General features: G+C 41.3%; 1 protein-coding gene across 13 annotated transcripts in view; it reads left to right on the plus strand.

Moving 5' to 3' along the window:
* Positions 1–22,317, plus strand: part of LOC133401187 (plectin-like) — a 124,099-nt gene that overhangs the window by 51,605 nt on the left and 50,177 nt on the right. For 5 of the 13 annotated variants that reach the window (XM_061673849.1, XM_061673855.1, XM_061673850.1 and 2 more), the window contains exon 1: positions 2,617–6,432. The exons of 7 other annotated variants lie outside the window; for them this stretch is intronic. In XM_061673849.1, coding sequence (XP_061529833.1) covers positions 3,162–6,432 — 3,271 coding nt within the window. In that variant the 5' untranslated portion in view covers positions 2,617–3,161. Of the gene's footprint in view, positions 1–2,616; positions 6,433–22,317 lie in introns of those variants that run through there. One more of the 13 variants, XM_061673864.1, reaches the window with a different exon arrangement.

Here is a 22,317-nt window from a genome sequence, read left to right on the forward strand (position 1 = left end):
CCAATAAAAATAGGCTTATCATCCAAAGAAAAAGGGTAACCCTCACATTGTCGTCAGACGTTTGTCACAGTGGCAAAAGTGCAAGTCATGATTTCTTGAACCCGATCCAATCCGTTCTCTGCCTTTTAACGAAAGTGATAAACTCATTTAACCAGCTCTCTTTTAAGCTCCTCATTAGCTGAGTAAATATTGAGTGGTATTTGGATGATAGATCCAACATGTAACCTGAACAACTTATCATGTATGAACTGTTGGTCATGGTTCAGTTTCACTGTATCTTATTTTCATGAATTTGAAAAGGTTTTGCTTATCTTTGCTGACCTTACTTGGCACTGATATCAAAATGGAGGCTACGTGTGTTGCACAAATAGAGTGTGAGGCCTTCGCAGTGGGCCAGTCATCAGCTAACATTATTTTGTCGTGACAGGTCTATTCCAAGACTTGTGAAGGTCTTAAACATTCTAGTAGATGTGCACCCTTAAGCAGGAACCATTGTGTTATTAACATTCATCAGCATGTGGCATGTGTAGTTGCATACATTTTATATTTTAATGGCTTAAGACTCCTCCTGTCCTGAAATTTACTGGATTGGGTACTTTGTGAACTCCAATATTTATTTTTGAAAGCCTCAGTGTTTCATGATGCAAATGTCCTCACATTAGATACTGTAGCTCTTGGTATGAATTGTATTTAACCAAAGGCATTTGAAGTGTGATTATTTATGTTTTTGCAATCGCATCTCAGTTTGAATGCATTTAGTATGCGCATGTAGTAGTTTTGCATAAGTATAACCATTAGTTTTTTTGTTTTTAATTATTCAAAGTTAGTATTTAAAAAACAAAGCTGACTTTTGGTAACATTACCTTTGCCTCAAGCTATTCTGAGGATTACACATCCTGTACAAGGTACCTGAGAATCCCTTTGTCTGTCTACTCCTTCCAGAATCATTAACCCAACAATCATGAGGGATATTTTGAAACATATTTACCAAAGGTAGAGTACATACCGGCATGGGGCAGCCCCTTCCCTGCTGAGTATGGGGTGGATTGTAGTGTTGTGCTGCGGTGAAGGCATTTTAAATGTAAGGCTGATATAGGTTTTTAAGCAATCTTCAGTTCACAACCAACAAAACCACCGGTGGTCACTGCAGTCACTGTGAGATACAGTTGACCCCCATAAACACACAATGTTCAGGACCTGCAGAGTCACCTATCCGTGGATGTTTTTTAAACATTTTTTTAAATTGTTTGCTTTTCTTTTTTTTAACGTTTATTTTGACCACGAGTTGTGTACTCTCCTAAGACTTGTGTACTCTCCTTCTATTCTACTTTTGTCTACAATATTTCATTTCTGGCTGTATTCAAACACATTCTCTTTGACAAAAAATATTGAAAAAGTGAAAGTTTGACAATATGCTAACAGCGAGTGTGAAGTTTTATTGTTACAAATGGTCTTTGGGCTAAATGACTGTGTTGTTGTCCAGCTGTCTTACACCATCGATTTCTAAAACAGCAGCTCCTAAAGAGGATATGTGGCTCCGTCACAACTAACTAATTTGACTGTTACCATGGTAAATATAATAATAAAAGAAAAAAAAAAAGTTTTCCACTAGTTTCTGGATGTGTAACAATGTGTGTGGTTTCAAACACCCGGGAGGAATGCATTTTTTCATAGCTGCCCACTATAATTGCGCAACTGTGTTTCACTCAGCCGTCTACTCTCTCGTATGTTCTTTTCCTGAGTTCATACTGTAACTACAGTACTGTAGGTTGAATGTGCTCCTCTGCAGTACACGATGGACAGTTTACCTTTACTTTTAACTGGACTCTGTACATGAGTGGTCACTCAGTCTGACACAGAGAGACGAACAGGAGACAGATGCGCAGAAGGGAGAAGTGATCTAGGCACAGAAATATGATATCATGTCTCTGTGCTGAAAAGGTTGACTGTAATGCAAAGGTCTTTTTATAGTTATGCAAGAGTTATCAGCTCATTTGAAGTATGGCGTTCTAATGTTAGCCAGCAACAAACCTTTAAGGTGCATTGACATGTTGTATCATTTTAATGAACTGTGAAAGTGGCTTGCAGTTCTTCTATAAAATATACTACAGATGAATATTAGATAAAAAAAACTTCTGTCCTTTGCGAGAACAAAAAATCCCGAATTGAAATATAAACAGTTCACAAAGTTTTATGCTTTAGCATATTGTAAATGTGTGTATAAATTCAATAGTCTTTATTTAACTTATCTCAAGACTGTGAAAGTTACACCTTCAATGTAGAATGATATCTGATCTCGAAATGTGTAAAACTAGATACCTTGCTCTTGATAACGTACACGCATGAATAACGAGTTTCTCCAGGCTAGGATGGATGTGTGCCAACTGGTCTTCTCGCTTTCTTGAAGTGTACTGTATCTGAGTTTAGAAAAGCCCATTTACTGAGCTGGTGTGTGTGACATACCAAAGGGCGTGTGTCAGCTAGTCATCGTGTTAGTTTAAAGGTGTGTGTGTGCGTACGCGCATGCGTGCGTGTGTGGACATTACAGGAGGTGTGTACTTTGGTGTGTGAGTGGGCGTTTCTGTAGAAGTCATAGAGCCACAGAACATGTGCTCAGACACACTTCATTGGTGTGTTGGTCCATTCATTTGACTTTGCTCTTTCTCGCCGTTAATCAGTTCATAACTGATACTTTTCTTCACGTCCTTGTTGCTGTTCTTCTATTTGCTTTACTGAGAACTTTTTTCCGTGCAAGTATTTTTTTCCATAAGGAATTGAGAGGCAAGGTAGGTGGAGCCCGACTAAGTGTGCTTCACTCTCTTTCTCACACACACACTCACAAGCGCTCTCTCTCTTCCATTCTGTCATTGCCATCCCAGCAGAAGGGAGCAAGACTTTATGGTGTGGGGGGGACAGACTTTGAATTTTGTTTGAATGACATTTGAATGGATTACTCTTTTTCTCCACAAAAGCTGAAGGATCAACGAGAACACGTGTGAGAAAGTAAGGGGACATATTACAAGAACTTTTTTCTCTTTCATTTATATCTAATTGAATTGAAGCACTTGTTTTGCCAGTGGATTTTTTTTCTACCCAGTAAGACTCGTGGCCTGTTGAGTCTTATTGTTTTCTACGTTGAGATAGTGTGGCTATAAAGCAAAATGGTTGCGGGAATGGTCATGCCCCTGCGGGACCTGAGGGCAATCTATGAGGTTCTCTTTCGAGATGGTGTCATGGTGGCCAAAAAGGACAAGAGACCTCAGACCAAGCATCCTGAGGTACAAGGAGTGTGTAACCTACAGGTAATCCGTGCAATGGGATCACTTAAATCCAGAGGCTTTGTGAAGGAAACATTTGCCTGGAGACATTTCTACTGGTACCTTACCAATGAAGGTATTGTTTACCTGCGTGACTACCTCCGCCTTCCCCTTGAGATTGTTCCAGCTTCCTTACAGAGGTTTAAGAAACCATCCACCACTCTAGCCATGGCTCGACGAGCTGCAATGGTCCAATCTGTTGAAGGTCCGACATCTTACGTGCCCAAACCAGGGCGTAGTGGTGAAGCTGAAAGCCAAGAAGCAGTGACAGAGCGTCAAAGCTACCGCCATCGGATGATGGGTCCAAGAGAAAAAGAGAGCTATTCTAACAGGACCCCCAGATTCGGGGGCCGTCCACTATCTGCAGAACCTGTTGGGTCTAAAGAAATGGGTGACCAGTCTCAAACGTTGTTTACAAAGGGGAACGGCTTTCGAGGTGAATCAGTGTCAATGGACCATTCACATCAGCAGCCTGATGTGAGCAATCAAAAGGCAACATCTCAGGAGATAGAAGATCAAAAGGAGATACAATTAAGTGTGTTTTCTACTTTAAAAGCACCTTGGAAAAATGATGTGTCAAAGCCCTCTCTAACAGCAGGATCCTCCAAAACAGCCCCACTGCTTACCGTAGCTCCTGTTGCTGAGGGAATAGATGCTACTCCTCCAGGAATCAAACGTGAGCCCTATAGTCTTAATGCAAACACAGATAAGCAGAACATTGAAGTTGCAAATGCTTGTAAACCGATTATCAGCCATTCATCTAGCTCAGCATCTCCTGAAACAGAGATCCCAAAGGCGGCCAACAAGGAGGCTGTTGCACCAGTTAACTCTCAAGCTTCTGCCCAGGGAACTAGCACTCTCTTGAAAGAAACTTTCACAGCCACCCATGCCACAACCAAACCCAGCAATAATAATGTCAAGGAAAAGCTGAAGGTGAATATTGATACAAAACTTGCCAAAACTGAAATAGAATCTGATAAAGTAAAGAATAAAATGGTTACAGCAGCTTCTCAGGCAACATCTAAACTCCTAACCAGCACTGATATTTCTATGAAACCTGCCAATAAAGATGTAGTGGGAGAACAGGTTCAAGGAGAAATGATTAAAAAGGAATCAGTTAAAAATCATGGTTTAAAGAGCCAAGTTGAATCTACCTTTAAAATCGGTAACAAAATGGCCAAAACAACATCAAAAGTAGCCATCATTCAGGAGACAACCAAATCTCAACCGGTGATGTCTGCAAATGCTGATGAAATCCCTACAATGAAGGAAACTCAGAATCTCATTGTCTCAATGACCCCATTAACTAAGCCAGGAATTGCTAAAAATGAAGACATATGTGCGAATACACCACTGGAGTCCTCACTAACTGAAGTTAGTACAACCATTGTCTCAACAACGATGGTTACTACTGAACAGGCAAAACCAGACAAAGACAAAGCTGAACCAAAACAGAAGAAAACTGATGTAAATAAAAGTCATGGTGTCAAGAAAGATGTGACATCGGCACCTGAAGATGCTCTTAAAACTTCAGCACATGTCTCTACGTCAGTGGAAAAAGGCACTTCTCCTGGGCTTAATCAAACCTTTGTGCCCACTGAACTAGATATTGAAAACAGCCAAGTGATTGAGGGAAGCTCTAAATCCAAGCGAAAGAAAAAGAAATCTCAAGCAGAGAAAGTCAAGAGGAGTGAAGGGAAACCTGAGACACAAAAAGAAGACAAAAATGTAAAGGACAAGGCCCAAGACACAGACCATACCCTTGAAACAAGCACAATGCCTGAAGGACCATCTTCTGCACAGACAAATAAGACTGACCGAAAATTAGATAATGATAGGGAACAAGTAATTGAAGTCTCTAAACAAATGGCAGTGACAACAGTGGGGAAAACCTCTAAACAAACAAAAGCTATTTCTGAAGAGTCACCTTTGCCATTTGGCCAGAATGCTGCAGTGCCCCCAGTGGCTCATCCAGTAGTTGCACAAATTAAATGTATTGTACCTCACATGGACTCAGTGAAATGTGAGAAAATGACTGCTGCTAAATTGGAAACAGTGACAGAGCCAGTAGAAGAACTTGACCACTCTGACAAAAAACAATTACAATTTTTGAAAAGTGGTCATGATAAAAACCTGATTGAGACTGCAGAACCTGTTAGGCAAGAACTTGACCACTCTGACAAAAAACAATCACAATTTTTGAAAAGTGGTAATGGTAAAAAACAGTTTGAGACTGCAGTTTCTTCGACCATAAACAAAAACCTGGAAGGAGAAGCACTGCTATCCACTGAAATGACACCTTTGCCTGGAGTCACAGTTAATGACCGCCCTGTTGTGACCTCTGAACTGACAAAACTAAGTGTTTCTCCAAAAACGACTCCTGAAAGAATGTGCAGTGAGGAAACCAGACAGGCAGCAGATGTGCGCTCTCAGGCCCCAGCAGACAAAGGGGAGGTGGAGCCAGTACTGCTCTTTGCAGAAAAAATCAAACGGGAGGTTCCGAAAGCAAAAACATCCTCCACTCTTAGGGAAGCACCCAAAGCCAGAGAATTAGCGTCAGCAGAGTCAGTGGTAATAGCAGAGGCAGCTGTAGCTCAGGCACGGGCCAACCCCCTTGTCAAGCAAGAGGAGCCTCCCATAGTTGCACAACTTTCAGCCACTCCGGCAGCAGAGTGCGGCATAGCAAATAAGCTCTCTGTGTCGGAGGCCTTAAAGCAGGAGGAAGAGAAGAAGAGGGACTTGGAGGAGGACACACCCTCTGCCACTGCAACACTCGCAAGTGCCCAGCTTCACCTGGGGGACACCTCGTTGTCTGCAAGCCCAGAAACAGACGAAGGCAACATGAAGAGGAAAATTGTAGTGGTTGAAGAGACAGTTGAGGTGAAGCAGCTTGTTAGTCCTCAGGCAACTGGGGAGCAGACAAGTCCACAACCTGTGCAGCCTGAGGCAGAAGAAGAGGAAGAGTTGGACTTGGATGTTTTGGAAGAGATTGCCATAGAGAGGGCACTTCTATCAGGGGCGCCGGGTGTCAGGGTGCATGGAGCCTCACCTGAAGCAGACTGGGACCACTCACTGGATGAGCCGGAGGAGAAGACATGGCCTAACTTCATTGAAGGTTTGTCTACCAATTACTCTACTTCCTGTATCATTCGCCATTATATTTTGTCTTGCACATTGATTTGAAGTGGATGTAAAGCAACACCATGTGCCAATGATTACTCTGACAATATAGACAAAATGAAATCTGTTCTTTTTTTCAATTATTTTTGAGTTCGGGTTTTAAAATGAATTAAAGCACGGAATATTACGAAGCACAGCCTCTTTCGTGTAAGGCCAATTAACTGTCACTTTTTATAAATAGATGGTGTGAATAATCCATTGAGGTATGCATGGGATTTAATTATCTGTGTGTTATTATAGACAAATTGTTTGCAAGGCTGTTAGAACATACCAGGAGTATTTTCTAACCACTGTCAGTTATCACCCTGGTGTGATTTACGTCTACACATAATCAAAGCTAAAATAAGGCTTTTTGTATAAAAAATAAGAGTGTATCCAAAAGATCCCTTAGTGTTCCTATGCACCACAGGCGATTCATTAAACAAATGAAATGCATATGTATAGTTTAAGATGGAAATCCTGATTCTGCAGGATAATAAACTGACCTGCAAGTGATTAAAGTGAAAGTCTTTCTCTCTGGGGATTGCCAAATGAGATTATACAGACCTGAGGTCATTCCAGCAAGGTGGGGCTGTTTGGCCTCGCCGGGTCTCTGCAGAGATCCATGGTCAGATTGGAGTGAAGGAGGTGTGGTGCTTTTGGGAGCCGTTCTCATCCTTTTACTGGCAGTAATAATCACTGTTAAGATGTTTGTGGCAGTAATGTGTACTGTGGTTGTGTTTTGGTTCTCCTGTCAGCCTGATTTGTTTAAGAGATATGTTTAATGACATTCCGTTATGCGATGGTATGTGTAGAATTTTGGAGGTATGCATGCAATGTGATGAGCTCTGTAAAATAGCCTCCTTCTTTGGATTCCTGAAAACGGTTAACCATCTGGTGTTATGTTTAACAGCTGGATTAAAATTTGAGTATTGGCACTGTATTGAGTTCTTGTGACTCAGATTATATGGAAATGAGAAGTGAAATACATGTAATAGTCCAGCTCACGTGACAGTGTGGAGCCCTCTAAGGGTGTAAGAAGTGCTTCACATGGGCGTTGTCTGTTGTGGGTGTGAGTGAGGAAACAGCTTGCTCATTGCTCTCCAGTTGTAGTTGTTTGGTTCAACACATGACACAAGATCTGGATCTAATTAACAGACATGATGCAATCTGTAGTCAAAATGTTATAACTCACAGTGAAGTATCAATGCATGCAGTTCACCATTAACTGAATGACTTCTCTTTATCAAACACAATGCAAAGACTGCTGACTTTTGATGAATCAATTTAAAATACTTATCTTTTGTGGCTTTAGTAGTTGAGTATTATTTTATGTGTGAAAGAGTTAGATTGACACAGTTGTGCTTATCGATGGCTCTCTATCAGTATTTGGTGTCCCACTGCTGACATCTGCTGTCCATTTACAACTACTGTTGTGTTTGACACCTAATGCCAACAAGCTTAGACAGGTGGTGCTCGGGTGTCTGTGTCTTTCTATTCTGACTTCAAGTAAGTGTTATACACAGGTTGACATTTGAAGCCATTTTTAGTGTTGGAATTATTTGTGGTTGGTTTGTTAAATACCTATATATATACCATACATAACTTCCTTCAGATTAATTTACAGCTAGATGCATACATGTATACTTTACTTCAGCATGTTTACTTTTGTTTATCTACAATTACTTTTGTGTTATTTGCCATTCAGGTATTATTATTATTATTATTATTATTATTATTATTATTATTATAAGACAGTGAGGGTGTGTATAATGCTCTGTTTGTAGCTGTGTAAAGACCATCCATTGAATGTGGAGTGTTGCAATAGGACTGTGCGTATTCCACATTTGAATCTTGTAGACATGCTTTGAGAAAGTGTTTCAACTGTGCCCACGCATGGCACAAGTGACAGCTTGAACACAACACGGACGTGCCACTGAGGTCCTCCTTGTTCTCAACTCTGAACTGTTGCCCAATGCATACTTGTGTAAACGCTTAAATGAACAACTACACTATGTTGCAGCTCAGTGCCTTTCATTGTGGTTGTACATGGTATTGGTTCTCTGACAAAACCAAACTATTCACAAATTGAAGGGCCCGAATTAAGATCACAATGCAAGAACTTGTACTTTCAAGAGCTTCTGATGTAAGTTTGTAGCTTGCAAAGACCTTTGCCCTCGATATGCCAGTGGTTGAAGCCCACATGACCACTGACATTCTGAAATCATGAAAAAGTATTTTAATGTAATTATTTCGAACTGATTAAATTTTAGGATTAGATGCAACTATTGATCATTTGTCTGTGAAATGCATCTTTTGGCAGCAAAATTATTTAATAATAATAATAATATTTTTTTGTTATTTATGTAGTATCTTTCAAGGGATCTAAGATGCTTACTGTAGATGCTTACATTTTACATATAATATTATAGGTGGCACGGTGGGCGACTGGTTAGAGCGTCTGCCTCACAGTTCTGAGGACTGGGGTTCAATCCCCGGCCCCGCCTGTGTGGAGTTTGCATGTTCTCCCCATGCCTGCATGGGTTTTCTCCGGGCACTCCGGTTTCCTTCCACATCCCAAAAACAACCGCAACCCTAGTGATCATAAGCGGCTCAGAAAATGGATGGATATAATATTAGTTTTTGTAATCTATATACAGTTTTCTTCTGGAGCTAGAGTAGCTCCCTGTAAGGACTACACTCTAAAAACAGCTGGGTCAAAAACAACCCAAAATCAGTTATTTGGGTAATACAATGCGTTCCTAAAGCTGGACCGACCCAAAGAGTGGTTGTTTTACAGCAGCAGGTCTGGGTTAGGCCGTTTGACCCTGCGTGTTGGGTTGGGGCTGTCAACCCCAAAATGGGTTCAGTGCGACCCTGCCGTTAGGTTGTCTGTGACTCTGCCTTTGGGTCAAATGTGACCCTGCTGTTGGGTCGAATGTGATCTTGCAGTTGGACTGGTCAAATGTGAAACAAAAAGTGGTCAAAAACATCCATCCATCCATCCATTTTCTGAGACGCTTCTCCTCACTAGGGTCGAGGGCGTGCTGGAGCCTATCCTAGCTATCATCGGGCAGGAGGCGGGGTACACCCTGAACTGGTTGCCAGCCAATCGTAGAGCACATAGAAACAAACAACCATTCGTACTCACATTCACACCTACGGGCAATTTAGAGTCTTCAATTAACCTGCATGCATGTTTTTGGGATGTGGGAGGAAACCGGAGTGCCCGGAGAAAACCCACGCAGGACACAGGCGGGGCCGGGGATTGAACCTCGGTCCTCAGACGCTCTAACCAGTCGTCCACCGTGCCACTGTCAAAAACATAATAATAACAAATACACCTTGATGTTGGTGCATCATACATAACCAGCCCAAACTGTTTCTTCTGGCATAGTATTTTCTAGTCAGCATTACTAACATCCACCCATCCATCCATCTTCTAAACAGCTTATCCTCACTTGGATCACGGGGTTGCTGGAGCTGACCCCAGCTGACTTTGGGCGAGACACATTTACACATTTAACTTTTCCACAAATAATAAATGCATTGTCTTATATTAATGTAAAGGCTGGAGTAACTAGACTCTTGTACTTACTCTTCCACTTCACCATGTAGGAAGCAGTCAGCAGGTGGCTCCAAGTTGCAGCTGAATGAAATAAATGCTATCAAACAAAAATGGTTGACTTTTAAAGAATGCGGGGTTTCTCAAACCAATGGTGGTGTACCTATGACCCAATGTAGTTGATCAATCTCAGAACCATCATATTATACCAATAGCTGGGTTGTGAAATCAATGCATTTGTTTTGTGTTGTGGGCAGATGCCCTGCCCTCTTACCCAACAGATGGGTTAATAATTTGCTCTAATTTTGATCCAGTGTTGGTTTAAATTGACCAAACCCCTGACCCACCTACACCAAACCAACAGTTGAGTTACAAGTTTGACCTAGCATTTTTAGTGTGTAGTAACTCAGTATTAGCCAAACCCAGGAAATAGATATCAATAACATGTGGAAATAATTGTGGGTTCAGTCAAAATGCTTATGACTTTAGTCATGTCCCAGAGTAACGTCAGAGGCTGACTGGGAGGCAACTTCAGTTTTGTGCGTGTTTAATTAGGACTGTTATCTTTTACAAAAGGATTCCATGTATTCATTATTCTCTTGGACGCAACTATCATGCTTGTCTCTTTACCGTTTGACAGTGGGTGTCGATGGAAACATATTTCCATATGGACACATGCTCAAAATACATTACAGTCATGTGTTTTAACATGAATGCTATGTGCATGAGGTCTCTGTAAAGGCGGATAGGGAGGTTCATGAAATACATTTCCCACAGTCTCTTATAAAGCCCCCGCATGCTTTCTCTATATAGGTGCTGTGTTTTCACAATGGACATAATTCCAAGTAACTACGTTTCAAGTCTGCTCCCAAGGCAGGGTAGAATTGCTTTTAACATTGCAGAGAAATGAGATGTGTTAACAACCCTGTAATTCATCGTCTTGTGCATCTCAGAAAGCAAACTATATTTAGAGATTGTTTGTGCATTGCTGTGATCCCAGAAGAAATGTGGGATTAACACCAGAAACCCCAAGGATGCTGCTGAACTATCTTGCGTCGTAAACCGTGAGTGAGACAGTTAAAATTGGAATTGGTAACGTCTGTCATTCATTTGTCGTCTGACATTCTGTTTGTACCTGGAAACACAAAATTGCTACATGGACAAATTTGTTTTTTTGACCCATAATATTGGCACTGGAACTGTTGAACACAAAGGCACACTGTGCCTGTCTGCCATAAATAGAGCTAGCTAGGTTGGGATAGTTGTCTCGTTGTGTATTAATGGGATTAAATGTCTTTTATCATCATAGGTAGTATGTGATGGGGAGCCGTCTGATTGTGTTTGCGTTTCCAGGGGCAAGTTTGCCAAATGTTCCGCCAGAGTGCTTCCATCAGTTTCTAACTGTGACACTATGTGATCATCCAACTGTGGTAGATATTAATAGCCCCCAGTCAGCCCCAACCCGCGCTGCCTGAACATCCAGCCCTCTTAGCCCCTTGCCCCTGCCCTTTTCCCCAGGCTTGGGTCGTCCCTCCTCCCCTGGCCACAGAAGAGCAAGCTGACGGATCTGAGCAGCGGGCACGGCCTGTCAAAATTCAACACAAGGGAGAAACAAGGAAATTCAGAGCAATCAAACAGCAGCCTCTCCAAACAAACTCTCCTATCTTGTTCACCCCCTCATCCCCAGTATAGTTTAGTCCTCGTGTTCTCCGTCCTCGTCTTCCTGTTCTCCTCTGTATCATCTCTTAGATGAAGATCATACCTGGTAGGTCATCAGATTGAGGTTGCTGTGGTGTCTATGTGTCTAGTCTTGCCTGTTTGTCGAGCTGTGGGCTGTTAGAATTCTTTTGGCAAACAGAAGGTGAAAGTCTTGTGATCCTGGTACTCCCTCACATATTAACACGAACACAACAGTGATACACTACATATACGCGCGTTCACAGTCCACTAACAGCAACTGGCAGCTACTGCAGCCCACACTACATGTCACATCTAAACTTGTCTACGACATGATTGCGTTAAAGTTTGGCTTCCCTACTGCTTTATTTCATTTGACGGTGTGTCAATGGAGGGCGTTCGGCCAAAGCCGCCGCCCACCAGCCTAGCTTGCACCCCTTGCTTCTTTTAGGAACTCTGTTTGTTGCCAAAAGAAAAACCAAGCATTATGGGCCACTTTAAAAGTGTGTACATTATTCCAAATCATTTTAGTTTGAGGCGAAATGCTGGAAAAACTGACAGTGTGTGCCTTTTAATAAGTTATTAAAACAAGCTTCGGCTCATTGCATCTCCTGTACTTTTTTTATGATGAAGATAACATGAGGGCCTGCAAGTTGGTGTTGCCTATTATGCGAAACAGATAAACCTCTCCACTTCACTGTGTTTAATAATATACCTTACGTTATTGGGGTGTTGTCATGTAGGGTTATCACAGTCTAATATTACTTTTTATATGACTCAGTTCTCCAGAATATCACAGGAATAAAGATGGCCAACCCATCAAATGGACAATATTAAAAGTCTCAGTAGTGTGTCAGATAATATTTAAAAAAATAAAAAATGCAACAGCTGCAACCGAAATTGATGTGAATGGTTCAATAGAGATAACAGCTAAACCTGGATTTAGGTGATTACTGCTCAGAGTACATGAAAAGAGGAGGGTTTGGCCTTTGTACCATGTGTCACAAAGGTCTTGAGGCAGCTGAAAAAATATGAGGCTCAAACCAATATTTATTTGATGGGTGATTTCAGGGTGGAAAATGCCACACCCATACCATCACACTGTTCTTTGACCCCCTGCCCCACCCATGAAGCTCCCACCTGTCACTGCAGCACCAGAACCATCTGGTCGAGTTCCACCAGCCAGACTCGTCCCCTCATCCCCTCTACCTTCTTCTGTTCCAATAAATGCCTGCAAACCCCTGAGGATGCACTCTCCCTGCCTGGGTAGTTGTAGGTTACTTAGTGATTCCTATTGTATTTTGGAGCTAGAGAAGACACAAAACGCAAAGGTAAATGAAATTAAAGTTGTAGTAAAATGACTCAAAGTAGTTTGCAATGGGCGGTACGGTGTTCGACTGGTTAGAGCATCTGCCTCACAGTTCTGAGGATCGGGGTTCAATCCCCGGACCCGCCTGTGTAGAGTTTGCATGTTCTCCCCGTGCCTGCGTGGGTTTTCTCCGGGCACTCCGGTTTCCTCCCACATCCCAAAAACATGCATGGTAGGTTAATTGACAACTCTAAATTGCCCGTAGGTGTGAATTTGAGTGCAAATGGTTGTTTGTTTATATGTGCCCTGCGATTGGCTGGCAACCAGTTCAGGGTGTACCCCGCCTCCTGCCCGATGATAGCTGGGATAGGCTCCAGCATGCCCCCGACCCTAGTGAGGAGAAGTGGCTCAGATAATGGATGGATGGATGGATAGTTTGCAATGGTCAACAGAGAACTTAAAAAGGTTGAATGCAAAAGCAATACACTGTTATTTTTTCCCACTACATTTCCCAACAATTGGGCCAGTATACACCACATAACATTTCTAGAGCGATAATTGTTTTGTTTAGTTTTTTGGGTTTGATAGTGTTAGATATATCGTAGAAGTTATCATTTATTTGCTTACCTTGCATGAGTATTATGGACAATTTTTAGAAAGAAAGATGTCTCGCCTTCAAGAAGATGACTCAGCAGGAATCATCAGAGAGAAGGACGTGGCCGGGACGTGGCAGGTTTTGGTGCCATGTTTTCACCTTGAAACCCTCCCCTTAGTGTGTTGTGTCTTGTAAACTTAGAAACCTCCCTATTTTCAAATAAATGCAGGAGCGACGGGAGAGATTGTTTAGAGCGTGTTGAGAGGCTGTAACCTGAACAATCTCCCATGCGCCCTCCTCATGAGTAAAGAGACCAGCGTCTTCATTCCCTTTGTGACTATTCATTATAATGTTGGGTAAGATAAATCCAACAGATAGATTATCTTCTGACACTCAATCAGTGTGTCATATTGTGTCTGTAGGATATTGTACAGTGGGTATGGAAAGTATTCAGACCCCCTTAAATTTTTTACTCTTTGTTATATTGCAGCCATTTGCTAAAATCATTTAAGTTATTTTTTTCTCATTAATGTACACACAGCACCCCATATTGACAGAAAAAATCTTACTTGTTGAAATTTTAAATGTTTGCAAATTTATTAAAAAAGAAAAACTTAAATATCACACAGCCAGAAGGATTCAGACCCTTTGCTCTGTATTTAGCAGAAGCACCCTTTTGGGCTAATACAGCCATGAGTCTGTTTCACACCTGGATTTGGGGATGCTCTGCCATTCCTCCTTGCAGATCCTCTCCAGTTCTGTCAGGTTGGATGGTGGAACGTTGGTGGACACCCATTTTCAGGTCTCGCCAGAGATGCTCAGTTGGGTTTAAGTCAGTGCTCTGGCTGGGCCATTCAAGAACAGTCATGGAGTTGTTTTGAAGCCACTCCTTCATTATTTTAGCTGTGTGTTTAGGGTCATTGTCTTGTTGGAGGGTAAAACTCCGGCCCAGCCTGAGGTCCTGAGCACTCTGGAGAAGGTTTTTGTCCAGGGTATCCCTGTACTTGGCCGCATTCATCTTTCCTTCGATTGCAACCAGTCATCCTGTCCCTGCAGCTGAAAAACACGCCCACAGCATGATGCTGCCGCTGCTTCACTGTTGGAACTGTATTGGACAGGTGATGAGGGGTGCCTGGTTTTCTCCACACATGCCGCTTAGAATTAAGGCCAAACAGTTCTATCATGATCTCGTCAGACCAGATAATCTTATTTCTCACCATCTTGGAGTCATTCAGGTGTTTTTTCTTTTTTTTTTTTTTTAAGCAAACTCCATGCGGGCTTTCATGTGTCTTGCACTGAGGAGAGGCTTCAGTCGGGCCACTCTGCCATAAAGCCCCGACTGGTGGAGGGCTGCAGTGATGGTTGACTTTCTAGAACTTTCTCCAATTTCCTGACTGCATCTCTGGAGCTCAGCCACAGTGATCTTTGGGTTCTTCTTTACCTCTCTCACCAAGGCTTTTCTCCCCCGATTGCCCAGTTTGGCCGGACAGCAAGCTCTAGGAAGGTTTCAGGTCATCCCAAACATCTTCCATTTAAGAATTATGGAGGACACTGTGCTCTTAGGTACCTTAAGTGCAGCAGAATTGTTTTTGTAACCTTGGCCAGATCTGTGCCTTGCCACAATTCTGTCTCTGAGCTCTTCAGGCAGTTCCTTTGACCTCATGATTCTCATTTGCTATAGACAGGGGTGTGGCTTTCCTAATCAAGTCCAATCAGTGTAATAAAACACAGCTGGACTCAAATGAAGGTGTAGAACCATCTTAAGGATGATCAGAAGAAATGGACAGCACCCGAGTTGAATATATGAGTGTCACAGCAAAGGGTCTGAATACTTATGGCTGTGTGATGTTTCAGTTTTTCTTTTTTAATAAATCAGCAAAAAGTTCAAAAAGTTCATCAATTCCATTTTTTTTCTGTCAACATGGGGTGCTGTGTGTACATTCATGAGGGGAAAAAAAGAACTTAAATGATTTTAGCAAATGGCTGCAATATAACAAAGAGTGAAACATTTCTGGGTCTGTACCTACTGTATATAGCTTCACGTGGAGCTTGGTTACACTTTGCATGTTCATGTCCCACCTTGAAAACTACTTCTTCCTGTAAGGTTTGCAGTGAGAGCCATGTTACAACCTGGTAATATAAAAGTCTGCTTTTACTTGCAATTGCAAATATTAAACCCCTATTTGTGATACAATGGGGAGCTGACTTGATAGATTTTGTTGCAGAGTGTGACAGTGAGAGGATTCCAACAGAACACACAATAGCAGTGTTTTACAGCAGAATTGCAGATGGCAGCTTTCCAACAACAGTGCCTCCCAAACCGGTTTTGTCATCTTTACTTAGTACGAAACAGCTGTCCGCATCTTTTTCTGAGAAACCTGCAGAGACATTAAAATTCCATTCAAAATAGCTACAATTCTAACTGTGCCATCTGAGAGGGGTTTGTCTGACATGAACACGTGTCGTGTTATCGAAACAAAGTAAGAAACGTGACTGTGAAGAAAACGAAAATGCTTGATGTTTAACTAGTATGTGACTAAACTCAAACATGAACCAAGGTTCAATCGATTGATTTAGGATCATGTAAAACATGATTTTTCAATACCAGTTATTTGTGATATAATAATTTACATTTATAAGTTTCATATATGCAATTCAGGCACGGTGGACAACTGGTTAGCACATCTGTCTCACAGTTCTGAGGACCCGGATTCAAAAGACTAAAAGACAGATTTGGTCTTTCACGATTGCACAAAGTCAGACGACTGCAATAATATCTTGTATTCCGATACCACCGTATCCTGTCTTTTACGATCACTGGGCTTTATCAACTGTCAACTTTGTCAACTCAAACGCGACCGAAGACAGTTATTACCACGGCCACGACAACAACAATCAATCACGCAATGGCTTTCCGGTCATGGTTGTTGTATCCTCAAGCAATTTGGTGACTTACCAAATGTATGAGTTGAGATTACTCAGTAAGGTTTCTGCTTCTGCTAAGAATAAGATCCCAACTGACTTTATGTGAGTTATTGCTGCCACATTAAAATCATATAACCAATAAAGCTAACTGTGTGCAGGTGTGCAGGTGAGTAACTGCACTATACTGACTTATTAATAAATTATTTTATTTTTTTAAATCAGCCATGCACTGAATCTAAAATAGCTGAACCACGATATAGTGAGGGATTACTGCATAACACGAGTGGAGTCAGAGAATGGATGACCACGATACCCCATATACTGTAGGGCACTCAGGTCTTTGTTGTCCCCTTTTTTCAAGGCATTCATTCTGCATGGTGACAGCTCTGCCTCTTGTACAAACTATCATTTAATGCAGTTGTGAGCGAGTAATACCAAACCTCTGGGATTTGGTTTCCTTGTCCTCAGCATTGCTTCAGCTTGGATCCAGTGTGTTGTGTTGTGTTGTGCATGTGAATGTGAGAACATGGATATTAACATTCTTCCGTGACACGAGGTGGAATAGCGCCATGTGAAAGGGTGAAAGGGAATAGAACGGCCTCTGCTGTCCGCCCCAGTTACGAGTGAGTGAACCCTGACAAGCAGGTCCCACAGGGGTTGTTCATTACAGTAGAGTTTAGCTCATCACAGTACAGTTTGGAACGGTGTACATTTCCACCCTGGGGTGTGTAGCTTTGATGGCAATATTTCTGTCAGCTAGGTAAATACAATGTCATCATACCAGAGTGACACAGTATAACCCACATATGATTTCAACAAAGAAGAGAAATGTGACACGGCAAACAAAGAAACACATGAGAAAAGGTGTCTTGTGTTCTGCCTCATTCCATTCCTATTTTTTTCTCTCAGAAATGACCATTTATTGTCAACCACTCAACAGACTGTGGTGTGTTTAGCTGCACCCATTAAGTATGATACAACTGAAATGGAGGGTGTCAAAAAATGATGCAGTCTGCATCATTTGTTTTACTACCCCTCAAGACTTTGTGACCAATGAACATTAAATAGTGAAAATGTAAAAATTGAACCACACTGTACTGCTTCTTTACTTTTAGTTTTATCTGGAAACACTGGGAGCATCGGAACACATCTGGTACAATGTTGGGGAGTTATTTATACCAGATGTGATCCCCAACCCCATTAGGGTTTTCAAACTGTGTTCTATAGAGTACACAGTGACATCAGATGTGTATGTACAGGCAATCATTTAACTCAAATCGTCACTTGACCAGGTCAGCAGTTACAGTCCATAACACAGTTGATAAATACAAAAGTAAATAAAGTGACTTCACTTATGTACAGATAATTTCTCATTGCCTCTTTGGAAATTTGGCCAGAGTCCAGTGTCTCAAGTGAGCAATTTGTTATTTTATGCAGCCCCGATTTTGACTTGCCTCCCTGTCAGCAATAGTGATCATATGGAAGTCATGCAAAGGAATGTTTTTCAATCCCACCGCCTGTATGACTTGTTTAAAGTAGTCAGTAGAGTATTTTAATTGGTGATGTTTGATTTTATTTTGCTACAGTACATTTTGTGTCATTCTGATATATGCCATACAAATGAGACCTGTGTCAAACGAACCCTTAACGACTTTTAGTATACTGATTACATCCATCAATGTTGTTTTTTTGCCGGGGCTTAGAAAAATGTCATTTGCTCACGTAGTAAAGGTGGTCATGTGAAACAGGAGATGAGACTTTCTTTTATAGTCCCACATCAGAGGTCACTGTCTTGCAAGAAGAGATATTATATAGCATATTTAGATAACTTTCCCTTTCAAATATAACCTAGGACCCTCTCAGCTGTGCCCCATCATAAATTGTCACATCCTGAAGTTGACTGGCGACAGTAGGTTTGTGTGTCATTCAAAGGAGGCTACTCATTTTAGCACACATGGGGCCTGATTTACTGAAAGGCTATTAGGTGGAAAAACGAGTGCGCCGCAAACGAAGAACTCACTTGGAGCCAGTCACAAGAAGTCACGCAATACCATCTATGACATATTCTGTGCGTCTACTGGCTCATTTCAGCACACTGTGATAATTGGTGCTGGCGTCTTCCGGTGCAGTTTCCTGGGTGCACTTTCCAAGTTTACATGCAATGTAATGCAGGATGGGAACATACATCCAATTGCCACACGCTTGGGATGAGTTAAATTAAACAGACCATGGCTTTTATGCGGTTGCTGGCTTCCCCAAAATGATCAGAGTGACCAGTTTATTTTTGGTATCCACCCTGAACTGGTTGCCAGCCAATTGCAGGGCACATAGAAACAAACAACCATTCGCACTCAGAGTCATGCCTACGGGCAATTTAGAGTCTCCAATTAATGCATGTTTTTGGGATGTGGGAGGAAACTGGAGCGCCCGGAGAAAACCCACACAGGCACGGGGAGAACATGCAAACTCCACACAGGCGGGGCCGGGGATTGAACCCAGGTCCTCAGAACTGTGAGGCTGACGCTCTAACCAGTCGTCCACCGTGCCGCCAGGCTTGAAACCATCTGTGACAAAGAATAAAGTAGTGACTTACAGTCACTGATTCTGAATACAGTGCTGCCTGTTACATCAAATGGTGCTATATGTTATGCATGTTATGTTATGTTAAGGTTATGCAACAGTCTTTATTTTATTTACAGACCACACATGTAAGGTAAGTAGTATACAGTATTGTATTTGGCATATTTTGTCTCCATCTTAATAAGGTATACTGTATCTAAATTTGTTTAGGCTTAAAAAATACATTCCTGAGGAATATTTTATCTTTTTCTTAAAAGACAAAACAAAAAAACTATCTTTAAACACAAAGGAAAAAAAGGAAAGCCTGCATTTAAAGTGGGGCTTTTTTTCTCTGATCTCAGAGCTTAAAAAAGAAAGAAAGATGGATGTTTTCTATGTTAAGTCATAAACGTCCCTGCAATTTTTGTAAGTTTGTGGAGAGGCTGACTGAGAAGCAGCTACAGAAAGAAACATTAGGGAGGAAACACCCACAAACATTCCTCTTAGCTCAGGTAATGCAACAGAGGAGTTTAGAAGAACAAATCTTTTTGATAGCTTAATGTCTTTTTAAATTTTTTTTAACTAGTTTTGCTCGTGCGGTTTGATTGGATAGTAATTTGGTAGTTGTAACAGAGTAGGTAAAGAAATGTCAAATAAGACCATTTGAAAAGAGGAATTGTCAGCAATACAATTGTGCTTGTTTTATAGTTCAACGTAGTTGGATAATCCAATAAGTGGAAAGTTCTGACCAAGAAAAAATGTTGCTTTTATTGACATCAAATACCATCAAAAATTATCCAAAAAAATATACACTATTAATCTTTGTATATTAAAACTGTTTCAACCTCGATTCAAATTGGATGGAAACCTTACATAATCAAATTGTACGTTCAGATTTAAAGCGATATTTGATGCTTTGACCTGCAGAGGGAGACACAGGATGCTATTTTACAGCTAGTGCAAGCACACCGTCCTCAGCTGTAGGCTCTACTCTGTACACCACCAGGTTGCACGCTTGTCCAAGCTAAATGGATTTGTTTTAACCACCTACATGTTAGCCAAGCCCGGCACTTGGTGCCTTTCCAGGCTTCTGCGACTCAGAACTGATCAGTTTTAAAACTCAGCTGTTGTGTCTCAACCAGAGGCTTGAGTTGAAAAGGCTTTCTTCGTATTCATTCTTAGACTCAATTCGGACATCTCATTCAGATGTCTGCCGTCAGCTTGGAGTGGAAAATGGATGATAACGGGACGCTCCGTCATGGTCCAGTGTCGACAGACAGATGGATTTGTTGAAGCAGCTTGTTTTGGGTCGTAGTTGGTTGTAGCACGTGTACCTAAAAATAGTTGTATACTGCATAGGTTAATTGTGTAGGACATTATCACAATTATTTATTCATATTAAATGAAAAATAAATACAATTAAATACAAATTGCAAATACAGTTGCTTACACTGCGAAAGCCACCACTAGTGTTATCGTTTTAATAACCTTTTTTTTTTTTTTTTTTTTTTTTAAACAGCAGTCATTTTGACATCGTAAAAAGGACAAATACAATTAGCGAGATTAATAAAAAAAAAAAAAAAAAGACCAACGCAACCTCCCCAGAATCTTTTTAGAAGAGTGGCAAATGGACCAGGATGAACCCATTCAAGTTTGGGGAGAATATGGCTAAAGTTGAGGATTTATTTTTATTGATGAGGCACTACGTGGAATCGTTCACCCCCAGGAATCCCAGTGGCTTTCTCGTGTAATAATGTAACTTTCCACCCTGAGGCTTAACCTGGCTGATGTTATTCAGTTATTGTTATTGTTGTTGTTATATATTATATGTTATTCAGAGTACTGCAGAAATCTGATCTTGTATTTGATCATGTGATTTGAGGTGGTAGATATCTACAGTAGTCCTGCCTTTCTTTTTCTTAAAAACTTCTCCTCTTCTTAAAACTGTAATGCAATCCCTAGGGTGTGTTTAGATCACTCCTACATTTATCAACATTCCTTTTCTATGACTGAGGTGTGGTTGGCCAGATATTGCAAGATTATTTACACTCTTACGTAAATGGGCCAGTGAAGACATGTCGTTATGGAATATGAGCCTAGCATAAGGGTAACCTAATAAATTGGCGCCATTATATTCTGCAGCCGACCCAAAGAATCTGCTCTGGAAACTTCAACGGAGTTCAGTATTTTCACAAGCCATAATGAAATTTGCTTTCTTTTGTGCTTCAAATCCTTTATTGCTCAGTGACTGTTTTTCTCAATGTCTTTATGTCTCAAAAGTGTTCTCTGTCAATTGACTGTCTGTCGTCGTACTAGAGCAGCTCCAACTATCCATCCATCCATTTTCTGAGCCGCTTATCCTCACTAGGGTCGCGGGAGCGCTGGAGCCTATCCCAGCTATCATCGGGCAGGAGGCGGGGTACACCCTGAACTGGTTGCCAGCCAATCGCAGGGCACATACAAACAAACAACCATTCGCACTCACATTCCCACCTAAGGGCAATTTAGAGTCTTCAATCAACCTACCATGCATGTTTTTGGGATGTGGGAGGAAACCGGAGTCCCCGGATAAAACCCACGCAGGCAAGGGGAGAACATGCAAACTCCACACAGGCGGGGCCGGGATTTTAACCCCAGTCCTCAAAACTGTGACCTCTAACCAGTCTGTCACCATCCCGCCAACTACCGGAGACAAATTCCTTGTGTGTTTTTTGGACATACTTGGCAAATAAAGATGATTCTGATTAAATAGAGGTTATGGCTCACATAATTGTATCATCAATACAAAGTATATTTATTGATGTATGGCTACATATTTTGGAATATCCTTAATCATTGTAGGTTATGGGTTTGTTGAAACACACTACTGCCAGTACTAAAAAAATTCTGCTATCATTTTGTCTGCCCAAATTTTTTTTAAATTGAAACTGTTGCATGCACCTTCTATATTTCGTTTGAAGAGCATAATTTAAAATGAAATCATAGGAATGAACTCCGCTTAACATGCTGCAGCCATGACCAGCATCCAGACTTCATTGTAAAACCACTGGTTGTTTTTGTATGACTTTAAAACGGGTCATCATCTTTGGACTAAATGAACAAAGCATAGTGCCATTCCATCCAACGGCATATTGGTTAAAACGGACTCATAAAGAATGCTAGTTTTTTTTTAGTTGAAAGGCTAAACCCAGTGAAATTGGGCTGGAACATC

Source organism: Phycodurus eques, chromosome 4 (assembly GCF_024500275.1).
Source record: "Phycodurus eques isolate BA_2022a chromosome 4, UOR_Pequ_1.1, whole genome shotgun sequence".
Taxonomy (NCBI): Eukaryota; Metazoa; Chordata; class Actinopteri; order Syngnathiformes; family Syngnathidae; genus Phycodurus; species Phycodurus eques.